Source organism: Amphibalanus amphitrite, unplaced genomic scaffold, assembly GCF_019059575.1.
Source record: "Amphibalanus amphitrite isolate SeventyFive unplaced genomic scaffold, NRLGWU_Aamphi_draft 002050F_arrow, whole genome shotgun sequence".
NCBI lineage: Eukaryota > Metazoa > Arthropoda > Thecostraca > Balanomorpha > Balanidae > Amphibalanus > Amphibalanus amphitrite.
The window spans coordinates 39,201-52,669 of NW_024883543.1; the positions used below are offsets into that span (position 1 = coordinate 39,201).

At 55.4% G+C, this 13,469-nt stretch overlaps 1 protein-coding gene across 1 annotated transcript in view; it reads right to left on the reverse strand.

Annotated features, from left to right (window-relative positions):
- The window catches only part of LOC122376197, a gene marked incomplete at its 3' end in the record, with an annotated part of 51,745 nt that extends 39,081 nt beyond the window's left edge, over positions 1–12,664 (reverse strand). The window contains exons 1-3 of the mRNA XM_043355971.1: positions 12,535–12,664; positions 7,511–7,519; positions 3,849–7,270 (exon numbers count right to left, since the gene is read on the reverse strand). Of these exons, the coding sequence (XP_043211906.1) occupies positions 3,849–7,270; positions 7,511–7,519; positions 12,535–12,664 (3,561 nt within the window). The remainder of the gene's footprint in view (positions 1–3,848; positions 7,271–7,510; positions 7,520–12,534) is intronic.
- Between the last annotated feature and the right edge of the window lie 805 nt (positions 12,665–13,469).

Here is a 13,469-nt window from a genome sequence, read left to right on the forward strand (position 1 = left end):
ACCGAGAAAAAAATGTCGGGAAAGAGGGGAGAGCATGATGATCCAGTCAATTCTTGTATTCTGCTTGGAGCAATTAACAGTTATATACTGACAACGCTTCACGATAGGCGTTATCACAAGTGTATTCGCGGCCATTGGGGCGACGTAAGAAAAGAAGAAAACAACTGGCTCCAGGAACTTTAAATTATCAGTTAGCATGCATCTTTTCCTTGATCTGTAGAGAATTTATCATTAATTGCTAGAGAAAATTGCATTTTAAATCTTCCATCTATGCTTTTTTCATCGTTTGCACAATATGTTCTTTTATTAAGCTAGAAATACTAATTAGAAATAGTTCCCGCATCATCAAGAACAATAGGGAAGGCTTGAAGTGAATACAATAATCTAAACGGTGTTGTAATCTATGAGAAGACACTTCTAAAATTGCCTGTAGAAATATTGAAGGCAAAAGTTCAACTTTTTCACAAGACGGATGTCTATAAACCAATTCAACGTGTGACAACTCAGCCGGTATTTCGTCGCCTACAGCCCAGCTTTCCCTATTGACCGATAGAGGCGCTGCTATCGATGTCCGCCCGTGCCGCCTAACGATTATTTACCAGTCCATCCACCGACTACATTTCCCACCACTTCAATCAGACCGGACCCACCTTCCCCAGGACCCTGATCCGTGCACCAGCCTATATCACCAGCCCCAGCACGGCGAGGGCTCGTTTTACGGACGTGAAAGCTCCCGTCGCGCCGGAGAGATTGTCCGGTAATTGTTTACAGCGAGCGGCCAAAGGGCTGCACCCACGCACCGTGTGCTTGTTTGCTGCCACTCGACGAGCGCTGGGTCGGCGAGCGCTCGCCGACGTTCGCTATTTCCCACACACATATGGGCTGATTCTGAGCGAGGAACTGCCGAGCGTAATGAATTGTTTCTTAATTGGTACAAGGTCGTGTATTTATGGGTTGTAAGGAATATAGCCCATGATGCGTGCGTCTAACTACGAGTACACTCAGTTGTTGCAGCTCTTAATTAGGTTATATTGTTTTGATCAATCGGGCTTCTGGCAAAAAAAGTATTTCTGACGCAAGACGACCTGTGGTTTTAAATCGGGAAAGAGTTTTTTTGTGGTTTAAAAAAAGCGGGAAAGTGGTTTTGAATGGGACTACTTCGGAGCGAGAACGTCTATGTAGTTGAATGCATGTAAATGCATCTTAAACCAATTCAAGATGGAATAGTCTAAGATAGTGGTAAGTGCAGTGTCGCCACGTGTCCTCTGGTATTTCACACGCCAACGACACTTATTTAGCCGGATGATAGACAAGGACTGTAGGAGAGCGATGGGTAGATCAGGATGGTGAGGAAGACGCCAGCCGCTGCCCGATTCCAGCCTCTCGATGGCGAGACCACTGTAATCGGACAGATCAACCGATACTCCGGCGCCTCGATGGCAAGGTTAGCCGGAGCCGACTGGTCGCACCCCTGTCTGAGCGGAGACCCCGCACCCGAGCCTCGATGGCAAGACCCGGGGAACGAGTTTAAGCTCAGTGACTCGATGGCGAGACACTGTGGCCGCCTCCCTCACACACCCCGGAAGAGGCCGTGTTATGAGTCCCGGATGAAAGGAAATGATCGGCTACTCGCACGCTGAGAAGACTCGCTGCTGTTCACTGTCGCGTCCCCTTTTCCACTGGTCCAGCTCCTCTCCACACCAGTTAAGATATTTTCACTTGCTGTATTGTGCACCACCACCACACCACAGCCAGAACACCACTTCCACCCACACAGCGAGCACTTCTCCGCCGAGCATCCAGAACGAACTACCCTCAATAACCGCGCGCTGACCCGAGGTCACCTCGCATGCGCCCCGAGGGCAGGAGCCCACACAACCAATCACAGGGCCGCTTACAATGAGCCAGCTCAGTGCCGGCATAGCCCCGAGCGCCACGTGGTCGGCCGGCCGCCGCATGGCCCGCTCGGTGGTCCCGGGTGGCCCGGCCTGCAGCCGCCGGTGCTAACATCCCCCCGCACCGTGTTGCACTGCAGGGCAACACTCACGAAAGGTAACCGGCGTGCTGCCGTACTACATCGCGTCGCTAACACATATAAACCATTTCACATTCCAACAAAAGCGATGCTATTTCTTCAAACACCAGCAAAATACAACATGACACAGAAAAAAATAAAAACACTTCCACTTCGTTAAGCAAAGATTAATGATGGGGATCAGTGGTATATCCCCACCGACGCACCAAGGCGACTGGCGACGTCGTCGCTGCTAGACGAATCGCTGCCGCCCAAGCAGAAACCGCCACATCCGAGGAAGCTACCGCCCGAGCTGGTGTAGCCGAGGAGGTAGCCGCCACCGGTGCTGAGGCGGCTGAGGAGGCCACCGCCACCTGCGCCGAGGCCGCTGCAGCGCTCGCGGAGACTAATGCCTCCCACGCTGGAGATGGAGGGACGCTGGAGAGCCTCCAGACTCAGAGGACCCTTGGTCCTCTAGTGCTTGATAGCGATGTGTCAGGATCGTGTAAACCCCGCTGGTTTATCTCATGGTTGCGGAGATGCCGATGTGTTGTCTCTCCCAGCCCCTCGATGGCGAGGCCACTGGGAGCAGACGGAAGGGTCGATGGTGTTCGGCCTCTCGTTGGCGAGATGACCTGGGCGTCACTTGATTCCGACGCCAAAGTCACTGACAGTCCTCTTCTAGGAAGCATAGCTTGATTGCAGGTCTGGCGTAGATTCTCCCGCCAGAGGTTCTCAGTTCAGCAGACCTCACTATGCCGTCTTCTCCAGGAAATACTCTTGTGATACGAGCCAATGGCCACGACCCCCTGGGCATATTTGTGTCTGTCATGAGAACCAGATCCCCCTCGCGTAGGTTTCTGGTTTCTCGGTGCCACTTGCTTCTGCGCGACAAAGTAGGCACGTATTCTCGCGTCCATCTCCGCCACACGTGCTCAGCGACTGCTTGAGCTTGTCTCCAACGCCGACGACTGCTCAAGTCTCCCTTTCTTGTCAGAGCTGGCGCTAGATGATGAGAAGCGTGACCCAACAGAAAATGATTGGGTGTGAGCGCCTCGGCGTCAGTTGGGTCGGAGCTTACGTAGGTAAGCGGCCGACTGTTCACCATGTGTTCAACTTCTGCAAACACGGTCAGCAGAACTTCATCCGTCAATACCTGTGAGCCGACTACAACTTGCAGGCACGTCTTTACAGATCTGACCATGCGTTCCCACACCCCACCCATGTGGCTTGCGGCTGGTGGGTTGAAGCGCCAGTCAATTTCGTAGGAACTCAGTTTCTCTGGCATCTGCGCCAGAACCCCTCGGAGCTCTTGACGAAGCTCACGGTTGCTGCCGACGAAGTTTGTCCCACGGTCTGAGAAGATGACTTCCGGCTGCGATCTGCGAGCAAAGAATCTTCTGAGGGCCATGATACAACTGTCTGTATCTAATGAGTGGGCCACTTCTAGATGTACAGCTCGCGTCGCCAGACAAGTCACCAACAGTCCGTATCGGGTCTCTGTTTTCCTGAATCTCTTCACATGCAGCGGCCCGAAGAAGTCAACACCAGCGTTTCGAAATGGCCGTCCAGCTTCGAGTCTCTCCCGAGGGAGATCAGCCATCCGCGGTGGCACAGGGGCGGCCCTGCGACGGCGACAGAAGGAGCAGTCACGAAGCTGCGCCTTGATGGCTGAGCGTCCTTGCGGAATCCAGTACTTCTGGCGCACCAAGTTCAGCGTGTGCTCAGCTCCTGCATGACCATGACGAGTGTGTTCGTGCTTGATGACAAGCCGAGCCAGCTCACTTTGCCGTGGTAGGATGATTGGGTGTTTGGCTTCCTCCGAGATGCATGCCTTGCCGATGCGTCCCCCGACTCTGATCAGGCCGTCCTCGTCCTGAAACGGGGCCAGAGGAAGCAGAGAACTGGACGAAGGCAGCGGCCGTTGCTGCGTCAGACAGCGCACTTCTTCAGCATAGGACTGCGCCTGTTCCCTGGCAACGACCCACACCTCCGCTGCTTGCAGTTCCGAACGTGAGAGTGGTCCGGTGGCCTTCGGCAGCTGTCCTGAAAGACACGCCTTCATGTTGCGCGTAAAGCGCATCATCCATCCAACGACTCGCTTGAACTTCCCCCAGGATGAAAACCTCGCTGGAATCGGTTCCTCTGATGTGCACTTGGTAGTCGTGAATATCAGCGCGTCCCGCATCTCTTCATCCTGTGCCAGCTGGGCTAGCTCCTCTTGAGGTGGCCACTGGCTGACGTCCTCCCTCAAGAAGGTGGGACCCGTCAGCCACCTGCCGTCCTGACTGAGCATGAGCACCGAAACCCCTCTGGAACAGTCGTCAGCGGGGTTGAGCTTCCCAGGAACGTGGAGCCAGCACGCGTTATGGGTCAGCTCGTGAATCTCAGCCAGTCGGTTGGCCACGAAGGTCTTGAACCGTCGGGTTTCATTACCAAGGTACTGCTGAACGACCTTGCTGTCCGTCCAGCAGAAGATGTCATCCGGTGGCTGAGTGATCTCACCGAGGACGGTAGCCACCAGACGCGCTCCAAGAACGGCTGCTTGCAGCTCCAGACGGACAATTGATAGTCGCTTCAGTGGAGCGACTCGGCACTTGCCGATCAGGAAGCGACAGTGGTGTAACCCATCGCTCGAAGTTGTCCTCCAGTATGCCACAGCGCCGAACGCACTCTCTGACGCATCGCAGAACACATGAAGTTGGCGTCGCAGTGTCCCTGGGCCGCTGGGGTTCACGCAGCGTTGCATCACGACTTCGTTCAGCTTCTCTGCTTCACTCAGCCACTCCAACCATTGGCTCAGCTCAGGTTCGGGTAGTGGCTCGTCCCACTCCAGATGTTTCCACCAGAGTCGCTGCATCATCATCTTTGCTCTCACGGTAACAGGAGCAGCAATCCCCAGAGGGTCAAAGATTGTTGACACTTTGCTGAGCACACCACGCTTGGTTGCACTCACTTCTTTGGCTTGGAGACGAAACCCCAATGTGTCCTCGTCTTCCTTCCATGCGATGCCCAGCGTCTTTTCAGCGGTGTGCGAGCTCCTGAGACATAGGCTCGCAGAGGCGCTGGCTCTCTCACTCTCTGGAACACCTTTCAGCACAGCGGGGGAACTGCTTCTCCACTTCGTGAGGTGAGATCCTCCTCTTTCCAGTGCCTCCTTCACGTCAGCGTACAACTGTTTGGCGGCGTCTTCCGTCATGCAAGAGAACAGGCAATCGTCCATGTAGAACGACTTTGCCAGTTGCTCGGGACTTCTGCTGAGAACCTTGTCTGTCTCCACTCCATAGTCCAGAAGTGCCTTTCTCAGCACGTAGTTGGCCGTTGCCGGTGATGACTTCGCGCCAAAGATGACCACCTCCATCAGATAGACGTCAGGCTTGCGGTGTCGCTCCATATCTCGCCATAGAAAGCTCGATGCAGGCTGGTCTTCTGTCCGGATCCTCACCTGATGATACATCTGCTTGATGTCCGCTGTCACAGCGATCAGACCTTCCCTGAAGCGCATGATCACCCCAGGAAGGCTTTGTAGTAGATCTGGACCTGTGATGAGCTTCGAGTTCAGTGATACACCTTGGTATGTTGCCGCAGCGTCGAAGACGATTCTCAGCTTCCCTGGCTTGTTCGGGTTCACTACTGCGTGGTGTGGCAGATACCAACGCTTCTCCTTCGGTTCGTCCGCTTCTTCTGCTGAAAGCTTCCTTGCGTGACCATCCTTCACATATCCGTCGATGATGGCTTGGTACCTTGTAGCCAGTTCTGGCTGCTTGTCGAGTTTCCTCTCGATGGACTGAAGACGTCGGTACGCTTGGTTCCAGTTGTCCGGCAACATCGGTTCGTCTTCACCCCACAGAAGTCCAGCTTCATATCTGTCCCCCACCTTCCTGGTCTGCTGATCCAAGATTCGCATAGCTCTGAGATCTTCTTGAGATCGTGCATCAGAGCTGTTGATCATGGTGCCGAAGGCCTCGGTCGTCCACCAGTCTTGGACCAACTCTTGCAGACCCTCCAGAGCGTCTTCGGGAGCACGTTGACGCACGAACATGACTTGCCGCATTGTGCTTGGAATCAGGGTGGATATCGATCCCGTCAGGGTCCAGCCAAAGTCTGTCCGGATAGCGACGGGCATTCCGGGGCCTCCCACCCTGACCTCTCGCTGCAGCACAGCTTCCAGAATGTTGGCACCAAGTAGAAGCTCGACGTGTGCGCCGTTGTACTGCTGTAGGTCCAGGTCCTGCAAGTGCTTCCAGCTGCGAAGCTGCTTGCTACTCACGCTGGGTGGGGCCACGTTCAAGCTTGGCACAGACCACACCTCGGGCACGACGATTCGATTTCTGCTGGTCGCTGTGCTCAGAGGACTGACCGTCAGCTGAACTCGAAGAGACGACTGTCTGGTACCACTTCCTTCGATGTTCTGTAGCTGCAGATTCTCTCGGACTCCTGGAACCCCAATCTCTTCCAGGACATCTTCACAGCAGAGCGATGTCTGCGCTCCCGGGTCCAGCAGTGCTACTACGTCTCTCTCCCCGTTTGGGCCGTGAATCCGCACCGGCACCAACTGCAGCAGTGTGTCTGTCGTCTCTGTGAGAGCCGTGCCAACGATGCGACTTCCTCCTCGTGCCTCTGTTTTTGGTTCTGTTTGGTTTTCTTTATCACCAGCAGCGCTTCTGTCCACATGTATGAGTCGGTGATGAGATGCATTACATCCATTCAAGTTGCATCGTCTTGCAGAGCGGCAATCCCTCATGAAGTGGCCCTTGTTCAGGCAGCCCCAACACAGCCGTTCCTTGCTCACTACGACCAGCCTCTCCTCCACCATCTTCGACTTGAACTCCGTGCAATCCTGAAGCTTGTGCTGTTCCTTGCACAGGACACAGAACCAGCGACGTCGGTTGTTTTCCGTCTGGGAAGACGTGGCCGACGTAGTCAGAGTTGTTCGTCGCGCCGAGGTCTCCCGTGCACTCGCGGATGGCCTTTTTCTTTCTGGATCGCGGTTGTGGTTGGCCGAGTTTCTCAAGATGGCAGTCTCTGTCTCCAGCCACTTGCTGAAGATCTCCAGATCGGGCTGCTTGGGATGCATCTGATGCACTTCTCGTCCCCACTGGTAGGACAACTCCGCAGGAAGCTTCAATGCTACTCGACGCAGGTTCTCGATGGCTCTCAGATCATTGTAGTGGTTCAGAGCGCGCAGCGTCAGCACAGTGTTGCTGACAGCTGAACTGAACCTCTCCACTGAGGCGATGTTGTTGATTGAAGGAGCTGGAGTCGTGAACATGGAGCTGAGATATGCTTGGCTGATGTCACCTTCTCGACCAAAACGCTCGTGCAGCCTTGCCAACGCCTGGTGATACATCCTGCCATCGAACAAGAATCCCTCGATGGCTTGATGGGCGACTCCATCTACTGCTTGTTGTAGATGCGCCATCCGCTCCGTGTCAGAGAGAGACGCCTGATCGTGAACCAGTGCTCTGAAGAGACTGATCCAGCGCGGCCACTCACTTGGTTCGCCTGTGAACCGCGGCAAATTAAGACGTGGAACACTGTTGGTAAAAGCTGACATTCCAGGAGGTGGATGCCCGTGCTTCTCCTGCTCTTTGCTGTTTGATGTCCAGTTGTCTGGGTTCAGAAATGAACCATCCACCTCCACTTCCGGAGCAGCTTTAGGTCCTTGTGGTCTTGGACCAGGCACATTGTCGGGTACGCTCGTGCAATGCGGTGGTTCGGCGGCTTGATCTACCCCCGCACCTTCAGCAGATCCCTTTCTTCCTTTGGCAGCTGCTTCGTCGAAATCATGCCGACGATCCCAGTTCAATTCGTCTTCCGCAGCCTGATACATGTGTAACTTCCGAGCAGCTCTGTCGCGGGCCTCTTCGGCTATTCTGAGCTGTAGCACCCTGTTCCGCTCCTCCAGAAGACGGCTTTCTTCCAGCTGAGCTCTGATGTCATGCAGCTTCCGATCAGCATCCTCCAGCTCCACAGCAGCCTCTCTGGATCGAACTGACACAGCGGTGCCCGCTGACGTGTGTGACTTGGCACGACTTCGAGTGTGACGGGAGGTGGCAGCTGATGATTTGGCTTCATCCAACTCTTGAAGGTACAGCTGGATCTTCCCCTGGATCAACAATTCCTCTTCTTCGAGGCGATCGGCATATTCTTGAGCTTCTTGGAGTTCGTCGTCTCCAAGTTTGCTTTCATAAGTCTGATGCACCTTTCTCAGGTCGGCGAAGGCTTCTTCCAGCCTTGTGCTGATGTGCTCGATACGATCGCGGGTCGCTTTTCTTGACAACTCGACCTCAACCGCTTTGCTGACCCTGGTCGCAGCAGCCCTCTTGCAACCACGCTGCCGGCGCAGATCAGCAAGCTCCTGCTCTCTGATATCACTAAAAGCTCCATCTGCAGTCGGATCGGGCCGTTTAACATCCTTTGCCTCTTCTTTTTCTATCCCCATCTTCTCCTGTTCAGCTCACTGGTCGCAATCCGGCCCGCGGAGGACCAGAAATGTCGCCACGTGTCCTCTGGTATTTCACACGCCAACGACACTTATTTAGCCGGATGATAGACAAGGACTGTAGGAGAGCGATGGGTAGATCAGGATGGTGAGGAAGACGCCAGCCGCTGCCCGATTCCAGCCTCTCGATGGCGAGACCACTGTAATCGGACAGATCAACCGATACTCCGGCGCCTCGATGGCAAGGTTAGCCGGAGCCGACTGGTCGCACCCCTGTCTGAGCGGAGACCCCGCACCCGAGCCTCGATGGCAAGACCCGGGGAACGAGTTTAAGCTCAGTGACTCGATGGCGAGACACTGTGGCCGCCTCCCTCACACACCCCGGAAGAGGCCGTGTTATGAGTCCCGGATGAAAGGAAATGATCGGCTACTCGCACGCTGAGAAGACTCGCTGCTGTTCACTGTCGCGTCCCCTTTTCCACTGGTCCAGCTCCTCTCCACACCAGTTAAGATATTTTCACTTGCTGTATTGTGCACCACCACCACACCACAGCCAGAACACCACTTCCACCCACACAGCGAGCACTTCTCCGCCGAGCATCCAGAACGAACTACCCTCAATAACCGCGCGCTGACCCGAGGTCACCTCGCATGCGCCCCGAGGGCAGGAGCCCACACAACCAATCACAGGGCCGCTTACAATGAGCCAGCTCAGTGCCGGCATAGCCCCGAGCGCCACGTGGTCGGCCGGCCGCCGCATGGCCCGCTCGGTGGTCCCGGGTGGCCCGGCCTGCAGCCGCCGGTGCTAACATGCAGAATGAACAGGAAATATCAGAACACAAAGAAAATCCCACCACATATTTTGTGCCTGAATATGTTCAGTAGCGTTTAGCAAAAACAGGAAATTGCAAGCCGGCAATGCAATAAGCCAACATCAAAGACGTACGCTGAATAAGCTTTTCAACGCCAGCGTGAGATGTGGACTCCTTTGAACTGAAAATATCGAAATAACATCTCATCAGAGTCTGCGGCATTCGGGACGAGCTTCCTTATTTTGGCCTTCTCCGGCAAATGGTTCGCATGAAGCGGCGGCCGGAACGGATGGCTAAGCATCTGTGCACTCACTACCAATCTCGCCAAAGGACCGTGCGTAAGTCGGACCATTCGTTTGCGGCGACGAGGAGAAATGGCTGCGAATTCGATCCCATCTAGCTCAACGCAGCACCCTATCTCTCACGGCGGCACTGTCGATTTGCGGCGGCCAGGTTCCGCGCAACAACACTGCCTGCTGAGAAAGTCGCGAAAATCCCTCCGGTGAAAGCCCAGATAGGGATGCGGTGACATCTCTGCGCTGAACGAGGTAAAAAAACAAAACAGTAAAGCGTGTAACAAACATAAGGCAAAAGATAGCATGCATTATACTCTTGTTAGAACTCAGTTAATTTAGTTATCGTCTTTTCGCCCGCTTGTGTCGGCTCGGCCGCCCGTATTTCTCCTCGGCCGACGCGCGTCCGCTGTATTGCGGCACAGCATTTCTCGCGGGAGCGGGGCTGTGCGGCGCGGACTCGTGCAGTGATTGGTCGGCTGCTGACCACGTGATAATGAGGTGAGGTCGGGTGAGGGCGCGCCGGCGGAGGGCAGTCGGGCAATGTCTGTTGTCGCGGCTGGTGCGTTGGGACCTCGAATGTTATATGCGTTTGCTGGGGACGTCGGCAGACTCGTCTGAGAGGCTTGCTGTCGGCTTACTCGGCGACGCATATACATTCGAGGGTCTAAATCTGGGACTGAGTCTGTCCGGCTCGTTCCTCATTCGCCTTTTGGCCCCAACCACCGATAGCACAGCGCCGTGAATATGTAAGCCTTACTAGTCTGAGCGGCCTGTTCGGCGAGCATATTCACGGAGCTGTTCGTAAGATTTGAGCGTGCCTTGCAAGGTCGCTATTTCACACGGCTGTCGGCCTATTCATGGGCGGTATTTTCTTGGGTTTCCTCGAGCGTCTCTCGAGATTCACTAGCATATTTCTCCGCCAGTTGCGATTGGTCGCTGTTCATATCGAGTCCCTCATAGCCGGGTTTTTTTGGCAAGTGATCATCTTGTTTGTCTGGGTTTTGTTGACCAAAAATACATCCGCCTGGTGTATTTATACCGTTCTTTAACTTGGAATCGCAACATAGTCCACCGGGGCCAGATCATTTATTCAGTGGAGGACACAGTCCCCATGGCTACCGGACATTTAATTTGTTGAGTCCACTGGGTAAATTGATGGTTTGTTTTGAACATACAGTCCACTTTGTACTTTGATTTAGTTCCCATTTCACTCAAACATGGAGGAGCTACTGGCTGCTAGGTCGCGTCTCCGCACAAAGGCTACTAAAGCGTGCAACGATCTCCGAGCCTACAGGGAGGGAGATCGGAAAGCGCTAGATCAGGACCAGCTTGCCCTCAAACTCCATCATGTGGAGAAAATCTATGCTGAGTTGCAGGGCTTGCAGGTCCAGCTGGACAAACAGGGTCAAGCCGATGAGACAAATCATGTTCAGACTCTGGAGGATGAGGCTTTCCTCGGTTCTCGCCTCTTGACTCGCCTCGAGAAGGCAGAGGAGGCCCACTTCAGGGCAGAGTCGATGAAGGCAGCTGGTAGCGCCGGTTTGAAATCATCTCTCACCGTGGCGATTCCCACATTCGATGGTGATGTGATGAGATGGCCCGAGTTCTGGGAACTGTTTTCGATTGCTGTGCACGACAACCAGTGCTATGCCAGCGTGCAGAAATTCGTGGTCTTGAGGTCACATCTTGCCGAAGCGGCATTAAGGGCCATCCAGGGCATCCCAGTCACGGGTGACGGGTATGTGCAGGCGGTGTCGGCTCTGAAAGCGCGATTTGACCTCGAGAATGTGCGACGGGAGACTCTCTTGAAGGAGCTGATGAACATGTCATCAGTCCGCCACGGTGACTTGAAGGCCATGCGATCCTTCATAGATCACCTGTCTGCGCACACGAGAGCTCTCAGCACTCTGGGTGTCTCCTCAGAGAGCCTATCCAGCCTGCTGCTGCCCATGGTGAAGGGCAATATCCCCGAAGACTGGCGTCTGGAGTGGGCCCGGCGATCGAGTCACCGCTTTGATGACTTCCTGGTGTTTTTGAAGGAGGAAATTCGGGTCAGAGAGCTTGCTAGGGGCCCGAATAGTGAATGCTCTGCTGTTGACCCACCAGCAACGTTCTCGGTGACCACCAGAGACCTCGACTCTGAACACCTGGCCAGGGAATGTCTGGGCAGTCCGTGTGCTGAGCGTGGCCGCCAGCATCACTCGCTGCTGCATGATACAGGGTTTGTGGCGCAGCGCTCGTCCTCTCCAGCCTCCGAGTTGAGGCCTGAGGCTGAGCCACTGCCGCCTACTGGGCCTTCTGCTTCTGAGTCTTGTGCAGAGGCTCAGACGCACGGTGTTGAGCTGCCCAGTCGTCACCGATATAATGTCAGTTCTACAGGAAAGAGCTTCTTGCAAACCGCTGCTGCTGTGGCAGCAGGTCCCAATGGCCGCACGCCGGCACGTGATCTCCTTGATGGAGGATCTGACGCCTCCTATGTCAGGAGCTCCCTGGCTCAGGAGCTGGGACTACCTGAGAAGGGCTCCGACACATTTGTCTGCATCGGGTTCCATGAGAGAACCGAGCAGCCTTGTACCAATGATCGAGATCAGGTTGACCTTGAAAGTCGTTTCGGTGGACCGTCAGTCAAACTCGACATGAAGAGCACAGACGCGCTGTGCTCACCAACCCCAACTGCTCAGCCGCCTCGGTTGCCGTCTGAGATCCAGACGGCTGATGATTTCCGGGGCGGTGAGGTTGACGTCCTCGTAGCGGCTGATGACGTGCATCAGTTCGTCCTACAGGATCAGTTGGAGGCTGATGGGCTGAGAGCCATCGATACTATTTTTGACTATGGGCTGAAAGGTGGAGACAATGATGGTCTCCACACGAGCCAGTGCCCTTCTAGTCGGCCCGATGCTGCTGACTGGGACGCGAGCCCAACTGGCATTCATGACAATGAGCTGAACGACTCTCGCTCCAACTCACAACTGATGTGGAGTGAGAAGCTCCACGAGCCGCCCCCGATCTGGGGCTCTGACGAGAGGCCGACATATGGCCGCCGCTCCCGGCCGTCGTGGTGCCGTGAGGCGCCCTCGATCGTCGGCCCCCGACCCATCCCGTCGGTGCAGAGGAAGCACCCCGGCGGGATCTGGCGGTGGCATCGGTGGCGCCGTCGAGGGTGAACCCACCGCAACGCGCCCCAGTGAGGTTCATCCCCGAGGCTGTCCCATGGTGGGGAGGCTTTGGGCAGTGATTCGTGGGGTCTGAGAAGCATAGTAGGTTAACTGTAGGATAAGCTTAGTTAAGTGTTTAGATTATTTGGTCGCAGGAAGACAACATAGGCGGTAGCAGGATGGCAAACTCAGTCTGTCGGCTGAGTGCATGGCAGCTTGGCAGCGCCATATTGCCGCTGGATTATGCGATCTGCTGTTCTCGCTACTCACGAATCTTTCTTGTCTTTTTAGTGTCACCGTTGACGTCCTGGAGATGCTTCAGAAGGACGACCACCGGTCGCAGCGGGAGGCCGTCCGGGTGATGGTGATCCTGAACCTGACGTCGGGCGGCTCCCAGGAGCTGGTGGCGGAGCTGTGCCGACTGGGCGCCGCCAAGCCTCGCTGTGACCTGCTGGCCGCCGGGGACGCCAACCTCATCACGGTCTTCCTGGACGCGCTGTCGAACGTGCTGAGGTGCGCCGAGCAGGTGGACCGGGAGGGCACCGTGGCTCTCCAGGTGGATGAGTGCGGCGGCCTGGACCGCATCGAGTCGCTGCAGACGTACGAGGACGAGCCGTCCTCATCATCGGCAGGCACTTCGACGATGACGACGGGGAGGACGCTGAGGTGGCGGCGCCCGCCGCCGCCGCCTCTGGCTTCCAGCTGAGCGTTGACACAGACGCGGCCACGGCCGGTGACCTCTAGTTC